Source organism: Chrysochloris asiatica, unplaced genomic scaffold, assembly GCF_000296735.1.
Source record: "Chrysochloris asiatica unplaced genomic scaffold, ChrAsi1.0 scaffold00060, whole genome shotgun sequence".
Taxonomy (NCBI): Eukaryota; Metazoa; Chordata; class Mammalia; order Afrosoricida; family Chrysochloridae; genus Chrysochloris; species Chrysochloris asiatica.
In genome coordinates, this window is record NW_006408578.1 from 4,409,806 (window position 1) to 4,430,227 (window position 20,422).

A 20,422-nucleotide genomic window follows, 5' to 3' on the forward strand; every position below is an offset into this window, starting at 1 on the left:
CACTTCACAACAACAACATATAGAAGGGGAAGTCCTGGTGTGGTGCTGTGGGCTAATGAGTCAGAATGCAAAGTTATTTGAACTGCAAGGTTCAAGTTCAGCAGCTGCTCCTTGGAAACCCTATACAAGGTCGCTATGGATCGGAATCAACCTGACGGCACTTAACAATAACAACATATATAAGGGGGCTTCGAAAACTTCATGGAAAAATGCCATTATCTTTTAACTCCATTTCTCATGAACTTTTTGAAGTACAAGGGACCATTATTGTAACATCTAATCTTCACTATCTAAAAGCTTGGTGGTTCTCACCCACCCAGCAACTCTGCAGAACAAAGACCTGCTGATCTGCTCCTGCAAACACTGCAGCCTAGGAAACCCCATGGACTAGTCCTACCCTGTCATAATCGGTCACTGAAAGTCCAAATCAACTCAGGGCTACAGGACAACATTCAATTGCAGGCTGGTAGACTTGGGGGTAATATCTATGCTGCACAACACAGTAGCTGTTGTTGTTAAGTGCCACTGAGTCAGTTTCAACTCATAGCGACCCTGTATAGGGTTTCCGAGGAATGGCTGGTGAGCTTGAACCATCTACCTTGTGATTTCAACCGACTTTGCAGTCCAGCGCATTAACCCACAGCGCCACACCAGGACTCTAACATAGTAGCTACTAGCTAATAAAGCTACTAGCTAATAAAGCACTGGATTGCAGTTCAAACCCAGTAGTTTAAACCCACTAGGTCAGCAGTTCAAACCCACCAATCAGTCTGAGGGAAGAAGCTCAAGCTGTCTGCTGCCATAAGACTGACAGCTCCTGAAACCTTTTCCAGGGCTACTACGTGTTGAAACACATTTGATGGTAGTAGATTTGGCTTGGTTCATTAGTGTGACTAAGGACATGCACTGTTGATTTGATTTAATTTTAATTAACTTATTTTAAACTTAAATAACTATATGAGACTGGCCCTATAGGAGAGCTAAGCTAGAAAAACAGATGTGCTTATGTCTTTGAAATGGCCAGCCCCTACTATTCCTCTCCCCCAGTTTTAACTACCCCATGCTGTCAAGTCGATTCTGACTTTCCAGTGTCAATTACAACCCCTGTTAAAATGAGAAAAGCGTAGTGACGATGGTTGGATGACAAGGTGACCATAACCAATGCCACAGCATTGTACACCTGAAAGAAGAGCGAAATGGCAAATGTTTTGTTTTGCTATGTATATTTTATGACATACAAAAAGGGGGGTGGGGTTAAAAGAATTGTTTTCATGGATTTGGTTCCAGCTCACAGTGACCCTGTATAAGGTTTCCGAAGAGTGGCTGGTAGGTTTGAACCACTGACTTTATGGTTAGCAGTCCAGTGTTTGTTACACACCTATTTGTAATTCTGTGAGAGTCAGACTAACATATTGCGTATGACAGAAACAGTGACATTCTGTTCATTTTATATTTTAATCCTTGCCCCAGTTGCATTTTTTTATATCAAAATGACCAGGAATAACAAGATGGTATATCCAGTTTGAAATAAGAACCTGAGAGTCATAGCCATTATTCTGCAATAGTGCTCAGAGCCTTCACAGTTCATCAGGATGGGCAACATAAGAACCAGCACACTTGGTGTAAAGATTGCTGAAGAGGCCTAGCCACGCCCAATGCAGATGAAAGAAACACATTTGGGAAAAGAACGGCACAGTGCAATATCGTTAAGAGTTCAGGTTCTACAACACACAATTGGAGACACACAGACTCAACATCAGCAGCTATTTGTTGGCCAGGAAGTCTGTCAAAAGGCAGCAAACACTGATAAATCCATCAGGGAGCAGCTACTGGAAAGCACAATTGAAACAAGCTACTCAAGGTCAATGTCTTTGCCACCTTTGTGATAGAACATCACTGCAACTCATTTTAAACACAGGCCTCTGCATAAGACTGAAAATACTACAAGGTTAAATCCAGAATAGCAGCTACAAGAAAAAAAGCAGGGTGATCCTCCAAGCATAAAAATGTGTGCCATTCCATGTCATACATGAAATCATCCAAAGTATCACTGAGTCGATTATATGCTGAGATTGAAATACATGTTGCACAGATTTTCAAAGTAGTCACTTCAAAAGGAATCTGTGAGTTGCAAAGATGCCAGTGTAAGGAGCGTTGTGGCTTTTGCAAAATTATTCTTGTGTATAGGAGCTCTGGTAGCGTAGTGGCTACGAATCGGGCTGTGAACCTTAAGGACAGCAGTTCGAAACTACCAGCCACTCCGCGGGAGAAAGATGAGGCTTTCTGCTCCCGTAAAGATTTACAGCCTCGGAAACCCTGCACAGGGTCGCTATGGGTCGGAATCGACTCAATGGCACTTAACAACAACATACGATGGTCAGAATAATCTAAAGACTTCTGGCTGCAGAGATAAAAGGTAAATTAGAGGAATCTCTAATTTGGGGATTCTGAAAATACAGGTTTTCTGATTCTACAGGATCCTGTAGTGTCTGGCACACAGATATGATGGAAAAATGCACACACATACACACAAAGCCAAAATGATCTTTTCTTATTGATAAAGACCACCACTTGTCAGCTAGTTTGTCACACCGTGGTGGTTTTCATGTTGTTGTGATGCTGGAAAGTGTTCCACCGGAACTTTAAATACCAGCAGGGTCACTCATGGAGGACAGGTTTCAGTAGAGCTTCCAGACGAGACAGACTAGGAAGAAGAAGAATATTGGACTGCTTCTGAATGTTTAGCCACTGAAAACCTTATAAATAGCAGCAGAACGTTGTCAGATATAGTGCAAGAACATGAGCCCCTCAGGTTGGAAGACACTCAAAATATGACTGGGGAAGAGCTGGCACCTCAAAGTCAAGTTGAGTGTGATGACATGAATAGAGTAAAGCTTTCAGGACTTTCACTTGGTAATGGGGAACCATAACCAAAATGAAGAGAAACAGCTGCAAACATCCATTAATAATAGGAACATAGAATGAAATATGAATCTAGGAAAACCGGAAGTTGTCGAATGAAATTAAATGAAATACATAAAGTTCCATATCCTAGGCATTAGTGAACTAACATGGACCGGTATTGGCCATTTTGAATCTGACAATCACATGATTTACTATGCCGGGAATGGCAAATTGAAGAGGATGGCGAATCACAAAGAACATTTCAAGATCTATCTTGAAGCATAATGCTGTGTGTGATAATATCCATACGCCTATAAGGAGCTCTGGTAGTGTAGTGGTTACGAGTTGGGCTGCCAACCTCAAGGTCAGCAGTTCAAAACTACCAGTGGTTCCTCGGGCGAAAGATGAGGCTTTCTGCTCCCGTAAAGATTTACAGCCTCAGAGACCTTGTGCAGGGTCACTATGAGTCAGAACCGACTCCACGGTACTTCACAACAGCAACAATAAGGAAGACCTGCTAATAACAGTATTCAGATTTATGCAACAACCACTAAAGCCAGTGATGAAGAAATTGAGGAATTCTGTCAACTTCTCCAATCTGAAATTGATCAAACATGCAATCAAGATGTATTGATAATTACTGGTGACTGGAATGCAGAAGTTGGAAACCAAAAGGAAGGGTCTGTGGTTGGAAATTATGGCCCTGATGATAGAAACGATACAGGAGATCGCAGGATAGAATTTTGCAAGACCAATAACTTATTCACTGCAAATACCATTTTTAAACAGCATAAAAAGCGATTATACACACAGACTTCATCAGATGTAACACATAGGAATCAAACTGACTACATCTGTGGGAAGAAATGGTGGAAAAGCTAAATATCATCAGTGAAAACAAGCCCAGGGCCATCTGTAGAACAGACCACAAATTGCTCGTGTGCAAGTTCAGGTTGAAGATGAAGAAAATAGAAACAAGTCTACAAGAGTCAGAATATGACCTTCACTATATCCCATCTGAATATAGAGACCATCTCAAGAACAGATTTGATGCATCAGACACTAATAAACAAAGACCAGAAGAGTTGTGGGATGACATTAAGAACATCATACAGGAAGAAAGCAAAAGATCATCAAAAAGACAGGAGACAAAGAAAATGTGGATAATGCATGGTTTAAAATCAGGAAAAGGGTGTGTAGAGTTATGTATTTATATACTTTCACTACATTTCTTCAGTCTGTGGGTGGTGGTGATCATGTGCCATTGAGTTGGTTCCAACTCATAGTAGCCCTATATAGGGTGGTTGAGGTTGCAAATCTTTACTGGAACACAAAGCCTTATCTTTCTCCCACACAGTGGCTGCTAGTTTCGAACTTCTGACCTTAAAATTAACAGCCTAATAAATAATGCTATGCTACCAGGACTTCTGCTGAGCAAATAATTTGCGAAGTTAGACTGTATTAAGTTGAATGAAGAAGGTAGCATCGGATTGGAGGAAGACTCATTAACAATCTGTGATGTGCAGATGATATAACCTTGCTTGCTGAAAGTGAAAAGACTTGAAATACTTACTGATGAAGATCAAACACATCAGCAATGATATCCTTTGCTCAATGTCGTCTTCTAAATTTGGCTTTGATTTCTGGCAGTTCCCTGTGGATGTATTGCTGCAACCATTTAAAAATTATCTTCTACAAAATTTTAATTGCATGTGACATTAATGATATCATTAGAAAATCTCCACATTAAATTGGATCACCATTCTTTGGAAGAGGCACAGATTTGGGTTTCTTCAGTATGGATTATACCCCAAGATAAAACAAAAATCCTCACAACTGGACCAGTAAGCAACATCATGATAAATGGTGAAAATATTACAGTTGTCTAGAATTTCATTTTACTTGGATCCACAATCAATACCCATGGAGACAGCTTGTCAAAAAGTCAACAAAATATTGTATTGTAAAGAGGTGCTGCAAAAGACCTCTTTAAAGTGTTGAAGAGCAAAGATGTCACCTTAAGAAAGAAAAATCAGCCTATCAAGGAAAACCCCTTTCTAGGATGGAAACTCAAAAGGTACCCGTGAGTAGTATAGTATAGTAGTCTAGCATGCCCATTAGTGACCACCTGGGTCTACTTGTGAGTGGAAGTAGGGGAAATGCAGCGATGAAAACATGGGGCTGTTTGGCTGTGTTTCATTGGCACTGTTGACCTTGAGAAGAGATAGAGAGAATAGGAAGGGCTTGGCTGGTCTGAAGTTTAGGGAGATATGTGAACTCCTGAGCCCATAGGCACTGACCTAGCCATTGAGGGTTAAGGCTGAGAGTGAGTGGACCAGCTAGTCTGAAGTCCAAGAAAGTGTGTAGACTTGCAGCTAGTATCCATTTGACCTAGCTTGGATGGTTAGTTGACCAGAACTCGAACTGAGTAAGATAAAGATGTTTGGTACCGTGAACAATTTGATGAACTAGACTTTTGCCTATGAATGTAGTGACTCAAAATTCCAACCAGAATGGAAGAATTCTTCATATCAAGGAACAACCTTGTTTCCTCAGTGTACTAGGTTGATAGGGACAAGAAATTTAGACGTTGGGTATCAAAAATGGTGGGGGGTGGGGGAAGGCTATCAAGGCAGGAAGTGGCTGGCCTGCAAGTTTTCCTGAGTGTGCTTAGTTTCAGAATGAGAGGGGTAAAGCAAAACCCCCACTAAATAGCTCCCTTTTCCAGATGGATCTGGTGAAAGGAATTAGGGGATGATGGTGATAGGATTTCATGACTTAATTGTGAGTAACTGTTAACAGGATTAGTTGTTTTTTCACAATTGTAATAGTAGATGTGTAACTAAAAGGCGGAGAGTAAGTTCGTCTTTTATTTCAGGAACAGATGATCCTAAGACCATCAAGAAGGAAGCACATGAATTCCTACATAGAAAAGTGGCAACAACAGAGGCAGTGGCAGAGGCAAAGGCACGGAGAGACAGAGCAGTTTCAGGCCCCAGGTCCACGGACTGAGAAAGGCTGTGTGCCTGAGGGCAGGAGGCTGGCTGGCAAAATGTGCCATTGGACACAATTAGAGATATGCACAATGATGTTCATTGCAACACTAGTCACAATAGCAAAAAGATGGAAACAACTTAAATACCCATTCATTAATAGAAGAATGGTTAAAAAAACTTGGTATATACACACATTGGAATACTATGCAACGTTCAAGAATAATGATGAATCTGCAAAACACTTGACAACCTGGATAAACCTGGAGGACATTATGCTAAGTGAAATTAGTCAATCACAAAAAGACAAGTATTGTATGAGACCACTGTTGTGAAAACTCAAGAAATTGTTATCATGCTAAAAGAAACATTTTTTGATGGTTACCAGGGGTGGGAAATAAGAGAGAGTAATTCACTGGCTAGAGGGATGCTGCTGTTAAGTGCCGTCAAGTTGGTGCTGACCCATAGCAACGCTGTATAGGATTTCTGATGAGCAGCTGGTGAGCTTGAACCACTGACCTTGCAGTCAAATGGCTTTGCAGTCTGGTGCATTAACCCACAGCACCACACCAGGACTCATATTAACTGGGAGGGCAATACACAAGAGGGGGCTGGCAGAAGAATGAAGAAGATGGGTAAAGACACAGGTTGTTACGCAAGAGCTAAATGGGTCAGAAGAGTCCTGGTGTGGTGCTGTGGGTTAATGCACTGCACTGAAAACTCAGTTTGAACCACAAGGTTGGCAGCTCAAGCTCACCAGATGCTCCTCGGAAACCCTGAACAGGTTCACTAAGGGTCAGAACCAACTCGACAGCACTTAACAACAACAACAATAACAACAAAGGGGAAAGAGGTAAATAGCGTTATATATACAACACTGGAACAACAGTAGATACCTGGACAGATAACAAAGGCTGAAAGGGTATGGGAGGATATGTAGAAGTAAATCCACAAATATATAAGAATTTGAAAGAGGATATTTGCACATGGGTACTTAGGTTTGCTGCAAACACAGCTATGAATGTTGTGAGCATGTTGTTGCTGTTGTTGTGAATTGCCACGGAGTTGGTTCCGACCCATAGTGACCCCATACACGGTTTCTGAGGAGCAGCTGGTTAGCTTGAACCGCCGACCTTGAAGTTCAAACGGCTTTGCAGACTGGTGAATTAGTCCATTATCAAATATTTGAAAGCAATGAATTGCTGGGCCTTGGGGATCAGGACTGCAGTCTCAGGGGACAACATGATCAACTGGCATAACATAGTCCACAAAGAGGACTCCTGGTGTAAGCGCTGTAGGATTAGCACTGGACTGTGAGCCACAAGGCTGGCAGTTCAAATCCACCAGCTGCACCTCAGAAACCCTAAACAAGGTTGCTATGATGGCACTTAACAAGAACAACAACCGTCCACAAGGACAATGCTCTACATCCTACTTTGGTGAATAGTAACTGGGATCTTAAAAGCTCATGGACCATGCATGGAGAAAGAAGTGTGATGAGAATTGAAGGTTGGAATGAATTAGTCCAGTGGATTCATGGAACACATGAGTATCAGTCTCCATGAATCTGAGAGAAGAGCTAGATGATGCCGGCTACCACTACCAATTGCTCTGAAAGGAATATTAGAAAGTCCCAGATACAGTGGGAGAAAATGTGGAACAAAACTCAAATTTATGAAAAACAAAACAAACCCAGGCTTACTAATCAGAAGGAGACTGGCGAAATCTGAGCCTTTGGCCCTATACCACCCTTCAGGTCTGGAAAGGAATTCACCCTCGTTGTCCAATTTTCAGCCAAGCAGTAGGTGGATGTATAGAAGGGAAAACAGCACTAGTAAGGTATGCTTACATGGAATGGTCAATCATTCAAGATCAAAAGGGCAGCATTTACCTAAGGACACAGTTGAGAAGGGATGGGAAGGAGGGTGGAATGGAACTAGGAACCACAGGGAGGGAGCGGGATCATTGTTGTTTCATGGAGAGGACTGTAATCATTAAGATGAAACAAAGCATATGATTTGTTGAATGTAAAACTGAAGAACTTGTCTGCAAACCTTCACACAATTCACAATAAAACGTTAAAGACAATCAGGATGCTGAGACTAAATGAAGAACGTGGCAAAAGAACTGGAGGATGGGTCACTACAATCTGCAATATGCAGAGACATAACCTTGTTTGCTGAAAGCGAAAAGAACTTGAAGCATTTACTGAGATCAAAGAATACAGCTTTCAGCATGGATTGCAACTCAATGTAAAACAAAAATTCTCACAACTGGGCCAATAAATGATATGGAGAAAGGACTGAAGTTGTCAAGGACTGAATTGGATTTGCATCCATAATCAATGCTCATATGGAATTGTTGTTTGATATTTAGTACCATTGAGTCAGTTCCAACTCACAGCGACCCTGTATAGGGTTTCTGAGGAGCGGCTGGTGAGCTTGAGCCACCGACTTTGCAATTCAAAATGACTTTGCAGTCCAACACATTAACCCACGGCGCCACACCAAGACTCCTTAAATGGAATTAGCAGTCAAGAAATCAAAGGACGTATTCCACTGAACAAAGTACTGCAAAAGACTTCTTTAAAATATTAAAAGAGCAAAGATATCATTTTGAGGACTAAGGTGCCCCTGAACTATTCCATAGTATTTCTAATCACCTCACATGTATATGAAAGCTGGACAATGAATATGGAAGACTGGAGAAGGATTGATGCATTTGAGTGATGGTGTTGGTGAAGAACACTGAATGGACCATGGACTGTCACTTACAGGTGACTTGGAGGAAGTACAGCCACAATCCTCATAAAGGCAAGAATGGCAAGATTCTTTTCATGTACTTTAGATCTGTTATTAGTAGGGACTAGTCCCCGGAAAAGGACATCAAGTTTGGTAATTAGAGGGTCAGCGAGAAAAAGGAAGATCCCCAATGAGATGGATTGGCACAGTGACTCTAACAGTGGAAAACTGTGAGGATGGGAGAAGAACAGGCAGCGTTTTGTTCTGTTGTGCATAGGATGGCTGTAAGTCAAAGTCGACTTGATTGTACCTAACAACAACAACAACAACAATAAAATCTACAAAAAGACTTTTGAGGTATGTCAGAGTAAGTTGTTGTTTTTGTTAAGTTTGTTGTTGTTGTTAAGTGCCATCCAGTCAGTTCCGACCCATAGTGACCCTGTATAGGGTTTCCGAGGAGTGACCGGTAAGCTTGAACCACTGATCTTGCAGTTCACAAGACTTTGCAGTCTGGCGCATTAACCCATAGTGCCACACCAGACCTAATAAATTCTGCTTTCACCCTGTCTAATTAGCTACAGGAAGTCTTGGTGTGGCACTGTAGGTTAATGAGCTAGACTGCAAGGTCGGTTTGAACCACAAGGTCAGTGGTTCAAGCTCACCAACCGCTCCTCGGAAACCCTATACAGGATTGCTATGAGTTGAAATCAACTCAATGACACTCAACAACAAAAACAACAACAATCAGTTACAGATCTTGAATCAATACTATTTATTTCACAACATTGTGAACGAGGCGGGTACTATTAAGTACAATCAATAATGTGAAGAAGACTGGGAAAGAAAATCTCGCCCACTAAAAGATAAAAAGTGCACTGTGCTCCCTACAACACTGGCATGATGCACCCGGGCAATCTAACTGCAGTGTAAGCAGAGGCCCCGGGCTGTGTGCCGCACAAGCGCCGCCAGTAATTACAAATCAATACACCTCTGTCAGGACCCATGCATCTCAGGTGGAATTCTTTTGCTGACAGTTAACTTGTCAAGTCCACTCACACAAAGAGGCAGCGGTGAAAAATGAGGCATCGCCCACCAGACGAAATGCAATGATGTCCCTAAACCAATGAAATTTATCTTTAAAACTAACAACTTGAAAACAACTACTAATATCTCTTTACCACATGCTGCTCACTCGGAGTTGTGAAAAAGAGATTTTGTTTGTTTTATCCACCAGAATCTCAGGTACAGCAAGGCGAATGTTGCTGTAGAAACACAGAATGAATGATGGGAAAAACGACCCCATTAAGAGCTATGAGGGAGGTGAGGAAGAGGTGAGACAAAGAAATTGAATTAGGAGACCTGCGTTCTCGTTTTGACGCAATAGTAAAGACTTATTTTGAGGAGACTGTGATGTTTGTATCTTTTCAATCCTCTTGCTAACTCTTAAACTAACTGAAAGGGTGACCTAGGATGAGGCACAAAAAGGGCTTGGAAAAGTATAAAGTATGAAGATAATGACAATGAGATTAACACTAAAACTGATAGCTCTAATTCTTGAGAATTTATCAGGTACAACTAGTCAGTCTGAATTGCAAGGTTGGTGGTTCAAGCTCACCAGCTGCTCCACAGAAACCCTATACAGGGTCGCTATGGGTCAGAACTGACTCACTGACAAATTTAACAACAACAACAACCACTACTTTGGGAGCCCCAGTATCATTGTAGGTTACGTGTTGGATTGTTAACCAAGGGTTGGCGGTTTGACTCCACCAGCCGCTCCATGGGAAAAAGATGAGACTTTCTGCTCCCAGAGAGATTTACAGCCTTGCAAACCCTATGCTGTTGTTGTTGTTAAGTGCCATAGAGTTGGTTCCGACTCACAGGGACCCTGTATAGGGCTTCTGAGGAACGGCTGGTGGGTTTGAACCACCGACCTTATGGTTAGCAGTCCAGTGCTTGTGATACAGTACCACACCCGGACAACTATACAGGGTCACTATGAGTCGGAACTGACTCGATGGTAGTACCTAATGACAACAACAACAGTCTTTATTTTGGTTTGCATTCAGCTACTAAACATGAGGTTGGTGGTTCAAATTCACCCAGCAGAGCAGCGGAAGAAAAGCCTGGCGATCTGCCTTCATACAGTGACAGTTACTGAAAACTCGATGGAGGAGCTTTAGTCTGTAACACTTGGGGTCACCATGAGTCAGAGGCAACATGACAGCAAATGGTTGGTTTTTGGTTTAGCGAAAACAGATGCACAGAAAAATTAAGCACACAGTAAAGTCACTTAACTCTTACTAATGCAAGTGAAACTGAATCCAGGTAGTTTGATCCTAGTGTCCATATTAAATGCTGATGTAATGTAATAAAATAAAATGCAATATTCTTATTAATAGCTACGCTTACACAAAATGGATATAATTTATCAGGAAACTCAGAGCAACCACAGACCTATACACCAACTAGATTACCGGCTGATTACTAATTTCAGTTCTTCTCTTCCTCTCATCTCTCCATTGTGCCAACAATACGTACTTCTGACAGCCTCACTGACCACCATTACCCACCAGTCAATTTGTCGTACTGTGGTGGCTTGTGTATTGCTGTGATGCTGGAGGTAATGCTACAGGTATTTCAAATACCAGTAGAGTGACACACAGTGGACAGGTTTCAGGAAGAAACTAGGAAGAAAGGTCTGGCAATCTAGGTCTGGAAATCAGCCAATGAAAACCATATGGATCACAGCAGAATCTTATCTGATATAGTGCTGGAAGAATAGCCACCTGTGTTGGAAACTAATCAAAATGCACAGTGATTGCAACAATGGATTTGAGCATACTGAAGATCAGGATGGAGTGAGTTCTGGGGTGGCACTGTGGGATAAGCACTGGACTGCTAAGTGTTATCAGTTAGCCGCTCCTCGGAAATCCTGTAAAGGGTCACTATGAGTTGGAACCAATTCAACGGCAGCAATTACGAAGAGAACTGCAGAACCAGGCAATGTTCCATTCTGTTGGACTTGGGACTGTTAGGAGTCAGAGATGCTGAGACGGTAACTAAAGATGACAACCGTCTACATCAGACACAAGCTGCTTGTGGGTCCCAGGTCTCCTGGAGCCTGCATGTTAGTGAGGAAAAGAGACAATGGGAAGCAGGGAGGAAGACAACAATAAAGCAGGATGCTCTGGTAACAAGTGACAGCAGGGACCAGGCTGGTTCTTCCCTGCACCGCCAATGACTGAGGGCATGTGCTGAGTCAGGCACTGTGCTGGCTGCTAGAGACACACTACCAACCAGGGCCAGCCTTGTCTGCAGGAGATTCCTATCTTTTTGCAAGGTGTTGGCAAACACAGACCACCATGGCCATGTTTCTTTGCTGTAAAACGAGGCTTGCTCTATGAGTCTATGATTTCTTTCATTAAGTCAGAACATCACTTAGGCAGTACTTAGCTTAACACAGTTTTACGAGTAATGGAGTCGCTGGGCAGCACAAACAGTTAATGTGTTCTGCTGATAACTGAAGTGCTGGAGGTTCAAGTCTATACAGAGACACATTGGGAGAAAGGACTGACGACGTACTTCCAAAAATCAGTCACAGAAATCCTATGAAGCCCAGTTCTACTCTGACACCCACATGGGGTCGCCAAGAGTGAGAATCAATTCCAAGGTAATTGGTTACAGTAAATCCATTCTATACTTTGTTGTTGTTGTTGTTGTTAAGTGCCTTCAAGTCGGTTCCAACTCATAGCTACCTTGTGTATGGTTTCCAAGGTGTAGCTGGTGCGTTTGACCCGCTGACCCTGCGGTTCAAATGACAGTATTTATCCTACAGCACCACACCAGGACTCCTTCTATACTTTAGACTACGTGACTAAAGTTGTTTTCTTTAATGTTTTATTGTGAACTATGTGATAATTTACATGGGAGAACATTAGTTTTACATTCATCCTATCGTATAGCGTTTCATTGCCATGGTTACAATCCCCTTCATGCATCATCAACCAACCAAAGGGTATACCCTACAAGCCTGCCCCCCGGTTGTCAGCACACCCCTCTCCCCTCCTCTCTCTGGGTCTAAAGTCCCCAGCTGCTCCATCTCTCCATGTCATCATCTCTGGCTCCATTTCAGGCATCACTGTTTCTCTGGGTAGTGTCCCGCTCTCCGCTCTTCTCCCTTGATGGTCCCAGGGACCTCGGCTCCTAGACTGCAAAGTTAATCACTCCCCTCCTTGCTACAAAACATCTACCTTTACATTTCCAACCCTCACAATCAGTCTTGATAAAAATTATTCACTATTGTATCACTAAAGATCTACCCGCATTTCCTTTCATCAGCCCCGCCTAGACAAATTGGTGACTAAGTTTTATGGTGAGGAATATAAAGATAGCAAGAAGAAGGGAAGGAGAGGAAGGGATTACTTAGTTAGATCTGAAAAGACTTTAGTGGTGACAATTATATCTGTTTCGGTACTTGTATGCTTGTTACACACACAACATTATACCTGCGGTTAACCGTATTCTGTCTCTACCGGGAGGTGAATATGGAGAAAAGAGCTTATGGTGGAGCCCGAGGATTTAAGTTTGATACCAGGAAGGGTTTGGAAGATTACACAAAGCTAGACACTGGATAAAAGTGACATTTAGGAATTCTTTGGGTTTAATCAAGGAGTCCTGATAGGTTGAGCAGCTTGAATCCATGGGAGAAATCTGAAGCTGTCTGCTCCCATAAAGATTTACAGTCTTGAAAACCCTAGGGTTGCTGAGTCAGAATCAACTCGATGTTTGTTAGTTTTAGTTTCATCAAGAAACTTGGTTGTATTCTGATGTGGTCTTAGCCAGAAGTAGAAGGATTAGGTAGCTCTTGATAAAGATTCCTTGGTTCCAGAAAGATCTTACGATTATACTATCATCAAATTGGTCCCTGAATCCTAGTGACCCCACGCACACAGCGTTGGATCTGGTTTTGTTTTTGTTTTTCAGAAACTCATCACCAGATTCATTTTCTTAGTCTATTTTCGTCTGGGAAGTTCTGGTGTGGTGCTGCGGGTTAATGTACTAGACTGCAAGGTGGGTTTGGATCACACGGTCAGCAGTACAAGCTCACCAGACTCACCTTGGAAACCCTATACAGGGTTGCTATGAGTTGAAACTGACTCAATGGCACTTAACTACAGTTTTAGTCTGGAAGCTCCGCTGAACCCTGTTCAACACTCCGGCAACAATAAGCCACAGGCAAATGACAACTGCACATTAGGTGCACTGGATGGGAATTGACCCTGGGTCTCAAACATGGAACCAAACATGGAATCAAACCTGGGTCTCAAAATGTACCACTAAGCCATTATAAATAAGTAGCTGTTATTGCCTTGATTCTGACTTCTTATGCGTCAGAGCAGAACTGTGCTCCACAGGGTTTTCAATGGCTGATTTTGGGGCAGTGGATTTCCAGGCCTTTCTTATGAGGTGCCTCTGAGTGGCCTTAAACCTCCAATCTTTTGGTTATCAGCCAAGAGCATTAACCACTGGCAACACCCAGGTACTTGCTAATATCCTATTAAAAGAAGGCAAAAACTACCTTTTTCACAACATTGGAATCAAATCACATGATGTTAAGAAAAAGGGTGCAGCTCTGGGAATGGTGGAGGTTAATGACTATGAGGCTGGTGATGTTTGAACACATGGAGCTGGGCTGAATTTTACTGCTTAGGAGCTTTTAGGCATAAACAGTTCCCAAGGCAAATCTTCAAGACCCATTAGCATTCAGAATTTCTTTCTCACATTTTGTTTTTTCCTCCGGGCAGTCTGTCTCCCCATTATAGAAGAAATTGAAGTGGAGAACATTATAAAACACAACTTACATGTTAAGATATCTTCAGTGATAATATTCACAATGACCCAAATCATCTGCAAATGTGTCTACAACTGTTTGCCAGCAAATATCGTGGGTTTTGCTTATTAAATTACTATCTTTAAATACGCATATACAGGGCTGTATACAATAAACTAGGTATTCTTAACTTCTCTATTCTAAGAGCTTTGATATTCTGAATTGAATCTCCCTTTACTAACTCTCTCGCTTCTCTCTGAGGGTCATACTTCCTGTTAGTGCTTTATATGAAATACCAGAATGCTGCTTCTCATCATACTCTGGTCATGAACAGCAACTGTCCATCTCAGGTCTACTTATTTTTGGGGGTTGGCGTTCTCTGGTGGGCCAGATTATTAAATGATATATTCCACTTAAAGATCCATCCTTAATAGTCAATGAAATCCTTGTCATTTTGACAGTGCTGGACAGTTGACCATGTTATTGCCATTCTTCAACCTGCTTGGTTCGTGTTTTGTATTGAAAGCAGGCTCCTTCTCATTCCGCATGCTTCTGTTCAGCCACACAGTTTTCACGGAACTTCTTTCCTCTGGCACCTTTCTCCTCACGGAACTTCCTGATGCCGTTCAGAGTTTTAAAGCCGTTTCTCACGGTACACACTGTCTACTCGAAATGCAAGTAAGAAGTGGCACTGATCTTACCCTGTCTCACTGGCAAGGGACAGCAGAGGCAATGAGCCGAGCTATACCACAAGGGAGCTTCGAAAAGTTCGTGGAAAAATGGAATGAATAAACAACAGAAATTTTCCATGAACATTTTGAAGCCCCCCGCATATTTCAAACTGTTGTTGTTAGGAGCCATTGAATGAATGCCGATTCATAGCAGCCTTAAGCACAACCTAAAGACACGCTGCCTGGTCCTCCACCATCCTCACAATTGTTATGTCTGAGCTCATTGTCGCGGCCACTGTGTCGATTCATCTTATTGGGGGTCTTTCCAATGAGAAGACCATTTTACAGATGTTCCATTTTACCAAGCATGATGTCCTTCTCCAGGACTAGTCCTTCCTGATAACATGTTCAAAGTGTGTATAACAAAATCTCACAATCCTCATTGATAAGGAGTATCTGGCTGTAGTTCTTCCCACACAGTCTGTTCTTACGGCTGCCCAACTACCTGCTCTAATTACAGATCCTAGGGAGCACACCGAGTAGCCAGGAATCGAAACTGACTTGACAGCAACTGGTTTTAGTAGAAAACTGAGAGCTTCAGTGCTAAACAGCAACATATGAGATGCCACGTTCTTTGTCTTTCCAGAAATGTCTGAACTTTGAAAACCGGGTAACAAAGTAATACAGAAAACTGGGTCCCACGCTGAGAAACATGCACCCAAATTCCATGACACTGCCTCTGGCCCTTGAAGGGTGGGCCAGTCCCACTTACCTTTATCATAGATTTCCTTCAAGACTCCTCGTTTTATCAGCTCCTCTCTGCTTTGCCTCATTGATATTTTCCTTTCCAGGGCTGTAAGAGAAAGACAGAAATGAAGCTGTTAGTAGGCAACAATTGTTTAAAAATATTTTTTTTAGTATATATGTATTTTCAGAGCATTTTTAGGTCTAGAAAAACTGTGCATTAACTACAAAGTTCCCATACACCCCCTTCTCCTTAGTACAATTACCACTTTTGTCAACATCTCCAATTCCACTGAACATTTGTTACAAGAGACGAATCGACATATACACATCACTATTGACTGAAGTCCACAGTTGATATTAGCGTTTGCTCTTTGTATTGGACAAGGTTCAGATGAATGAGGCGGGGGTCTCTGTTGAAGCAAACCCACTGCCCCTCTACTCCTGAGCGCCCAGTTGGAGCAGCCAGGCATGGCCAGACCTGTTCCATTACCAGAGGCAATTCTGCCACCTGAGCTCAGTGGGCAGGCAGGCTGGAGCTTGAGGTGGGAGAAGCCCACCTCTCGGAATGGTGGGCATGGAGGTGGGAAATCAAGTATAAATAAAGCCCGGATGGAGAAGTGAGGAATAGAGCAAAAGGACAGGTGTGGGATGCGCCAGGAAGGCACATCAGCAGAACACGTGGAATCAGGAACACTACTGCTGTAGCTGGCATTTTAGTCTCTATGCCAACACTGGGTGGAGGAGGTGAGAGGGGATTTCAGTGGCTTTTGCTTAGGAATTTCTGCATCCTTTCAAACACAGTTATAAAGGTGGGGGACAGGCAAACCAGTCATAACATTGCTGTTGTTAAGTGCTGCTGAGTTAGTTCTGATATGTAGAAACCCTGTATAGGGTTTCCGTAGCTGTAAATCTGTGTGTGAGCAGAACACCTCATCTTTTTCCCACTGAGTGGTTGGTGGGCTCGAGCCATTGACCTTGTGGCTTGCAGTCCACTGCTTATCCTACCAAGCCAACAAGCTCCCTGGTATCAGGAAGCTATTTTATACAGACAAAAGCAGATGCAGATTTAATGACACATACACAGCTCAGCAGAAGTTCCATCCAAATAATACAAACAAGAAAGAACTAGAAAGCAAGCAAAGGATCCTGGCTTGTGATTCTAACTCTGCTGCCCACTTTGCCAGCCTGAGGAACCCAGATGTACTGGATTCATTCATAGGTCCAGCAGTGGAAATACACTGAGTTGGTCTATACTTTGGAACTTACTGTTAAATTCTTTTTTAAAACATTCTAATTTCCTCTTAAATGATAATAACTGGTGTGAGGTGGAAAAACAAATGCGAGATTAGGTTGCAGTCATATACAGTTTACAGAGAGTTGCTGTTGTTGTTATGTGCCGTAGATCGGTTCCAACTCATAGTAACCCTGTACAGGATTTTCAAGGCTGTAAATCTTTATGGGAGCAGAAAGCCTCATCTTTCTCCTGCAGAACAGCTGGTAGTTTTGAACTGCTGAGCATGAGATTAGCAGTTTGATTTGTAACCACTACGCTACCGTGACATATTAATAATAGCAAAAATAAACCCTCTGCCACCGGGTCAATTCAGACTCCTAATAACCCTCTCGGACAAAGCAGAATTGCTTCTTGGGGTTTCCAAGGATGTGCAACTTTAGGAAAGCTGACTGGCACATCTTTCTCCCTCAGAGTTGCTGGTGGGTTCCAATTGCTGACTTTTCAGTGCTTATCATAGGGAGCCACTGCATTCCATGTTAATAATAAAGTATGTATAAATGTTGTTGTTGTTGTTACGTGTTGTCCACTCAGTTCCGACTCAAAGTAACCCTGTATAGGATTTCCGAGGAGCAACCAATGGGTTTGAACTGCCGACCTTGTGGTTCGCAGTCTAGTGCTGATCCTACAGCGCCACACAAGGAGTCCAATATCCCCATAAAAGTGAGGGTTGGAGGATTGTACAGAATGGTGAGGGTAATGGATAGGTGTAGAAGAAATTGAAATATCTTTTTGAAGGTGTGGTTATGGGTTGAAATGTGGATAAAAAGATACGTTGAAATCCTGGTACTTACGAACATGGTCTTGTTTGAAAGCAGAGTCTTTGAAGATGTTATCAATTAGGTTAACAATCTGTCATACTAGTGTAGAGTAGGTTGCCATGGGTCAGAATTGATTCGACGGCACTTAACAACAACAACAACAACTGAGAACAGACACAGCAAAGCGCACACCGATTCAACAGTTTCTACATATAATCATTTAGTGACTCTTGTTATATTACTTTAGTTGTACAACCATGCTCCTTCTTTTCTGAGTTTTATTCCTTTCCCATTGGGTCCCATCTAATGATTCAAGTTACTGTTACCAGTTAGATTTCATATGTTGTTGTTGTTGAGTGCCATGGAGTCGGTTCCAACCCATAGCGACCCTGTGTAGGGTTTCCAAGGAGCAGCTGGTGAGCTTGAACCTCTGACCTTGCAGTTCAAACGACTTTGCAGTCTGATGCATTAACCCACACCACCACACCAGGACTCCTCTCATATAGGTAGTTTTAAAAGAGCATACTGCTCAAGACAGATATTTTTAAACTAAACTATTGTTTGGCTTTAAGAAGACTTCAGGAGGATATTTTTGGTTTAAGATTTAAAGCTTATCTTAGAGCTTCATTTAACCTTACATCTCCAGGAAGTCTGGAGTGGAAATGGACAGCCTTTCTATAACTGGTTTAAGTGAGGCTTACCATCCATGTTAACATGTGATCACTACACTTGATTCTTAGTAGCCTCTTCCTTCTAAGTTGCTCTTCACTCAACTCTTTTATTAAGATATGCAGAATCCTCTCTTATTTGTACTTTTGGTAGCCGTCCACAAAGTTAAGAGTAAAGTTTACCAAAAACCCAAACCCACTGTCATTGAATTGTTCTGAGTCCTAGCGACCCTACAGGATGGAACAGAACTGCTGCACAGTGTTTCCGAGGCTGTGAATCTGAGGGAAGAAGACTAGCTCATCATTCTCAGTTAGAGCACTGAGCTAGCAGGACTCCTTAACTGGCTTCAATAACAAGTTCACAAGTGTAATAAGGTGATGGCTCATGCAGAAAGACAAGGCACTTCCTTCAATCCAAGGCCACTCCTGGACCATAAAATGCAGGAGCATTTTATGACGTGGGGGAAAGACAATGTAATGGTTTCTTTCTCACCAAACAAAGACTCGTCCATCCTTACTCCCCTCTAATTTTGGTGTTGGGTAAAATAATGAAGAAAATGGAAATGAGGATAAGTAATTATGAGTAGCCAGAAAAAGATCAGCAATGCACACAGGAAGAAAGAAGGCGCAATGTGTCTTATGCATCTGCTCCAAGACAGACTGTTGTTAAGTGTCGTTGAGATGGTCCCAACTTAGAGGAGCCCTGTATAGGGTTTCCAAGGAGCGGCTGCTTTGAACCATTGACCTTGAGGTTAGCAGTCTATTACTTATCCACTAGTGCTATGCCAGGATAGGATGTTGTTTTTGTTTAGTGCTTTCAAGTTGGTTCCGACTCAAAGCAACCCTATATAAGGTTTCCAAGGAGAAACTGGTGGGTTTGAACCACTGAGCTTCCAGTTCAAATTGACCTTGCAGCCCAGTGCTTATCTTACAGTGCCACATCAGTATAGCATATTGTTGTTGTTAAGTGCCGTTGAGTCAATTCTGATCCATAGCGATCCTGTATAGGTTTTCCAAGGAGCAGCTAGTGAGCTTGAAACACTGACCTTGCAGTTCACATGACTTTGCCGTGTGACATATTAGCTAGCAGTGCCACACCGGGACTCCATTTGTTGTTGTAGTGAAGTGCTGTCGAGTAGATTCCGATCCATAGCGACCCTGTACAGGGTTTCCAAGGAGCAGCTGGTGAGCTTGAACCACCAACCTTGCAGTTCAAACATTTGGCTTTGCATTCTGGTGCATTAACCCACAGCATCACCCCAGGTCTCCTCCAGGACTCCATTGTTGAGTGGAGTCAGTTCCAACTGATAGCGACCCTGCACAGGGTTTCTGAGGCTGCAAATCTTTACGGGAGCAGAAAGCCTCATCTTTCTCCCGTGGAACAGCTGGTAGTTTCAAACTGCCGACCTTGAGGTTAGCAGGCCGATTCATAACCACTATGCTACCAGTGCTCCATAGGAGGAACAAATTAGAGAAATGAGAGAGGAAGATAGGGTAGTGACTAGTTAGTGTTTGGTGTCTGGAAGGTGGAAAATGAGAGCTAATAGAAGAAAACATTTGTTTTTTAAATATTGAAAATCTGTAACTGCCAAGCTTGTGGCAATAAGTATTTGAGTTGTTGTTGTTGTTGTTAGGTGCCGTGGAGTCAGTTCTGACTCATAGCGACCCTATATAGGGTTTCCAAGGAGCCGCTGGTGAGTTTGAACTGTTGACACCTTGTGGTTCACAGTCCAGTGCTGATTCTACAGCGCCACACCAGGAATCCTAGTATTTGAGTAGGTAGCAACTTTATATAAAAGAAAAAAGTCAGTAA

At 42.4% G+C, this 20,422-nt stretch overlaps 1 protein-coding gene across 1 annotated transcript in view; it reads right to left on the reverse strand.

Moving 5' to 3' along the window:
• The window catches only part of PHACTR1 (phosphatase and actin regulator 1), a 765,475-nt gene that overhangs the window by 141,200 nt on the left and 603,853 nt on the right, over positions 1-20,422 (reverse strand). The window contains exon 6 of the mRNA XM_006864086.1: positions 15,915-15,995. Coding sequence (XP_006864148.1) covers positions 15,915-15,995 — 81 coding nt within the window. The remainder of the gene's footprint in view (positions 1-15,914; positions 15,996-20,422) is intronic.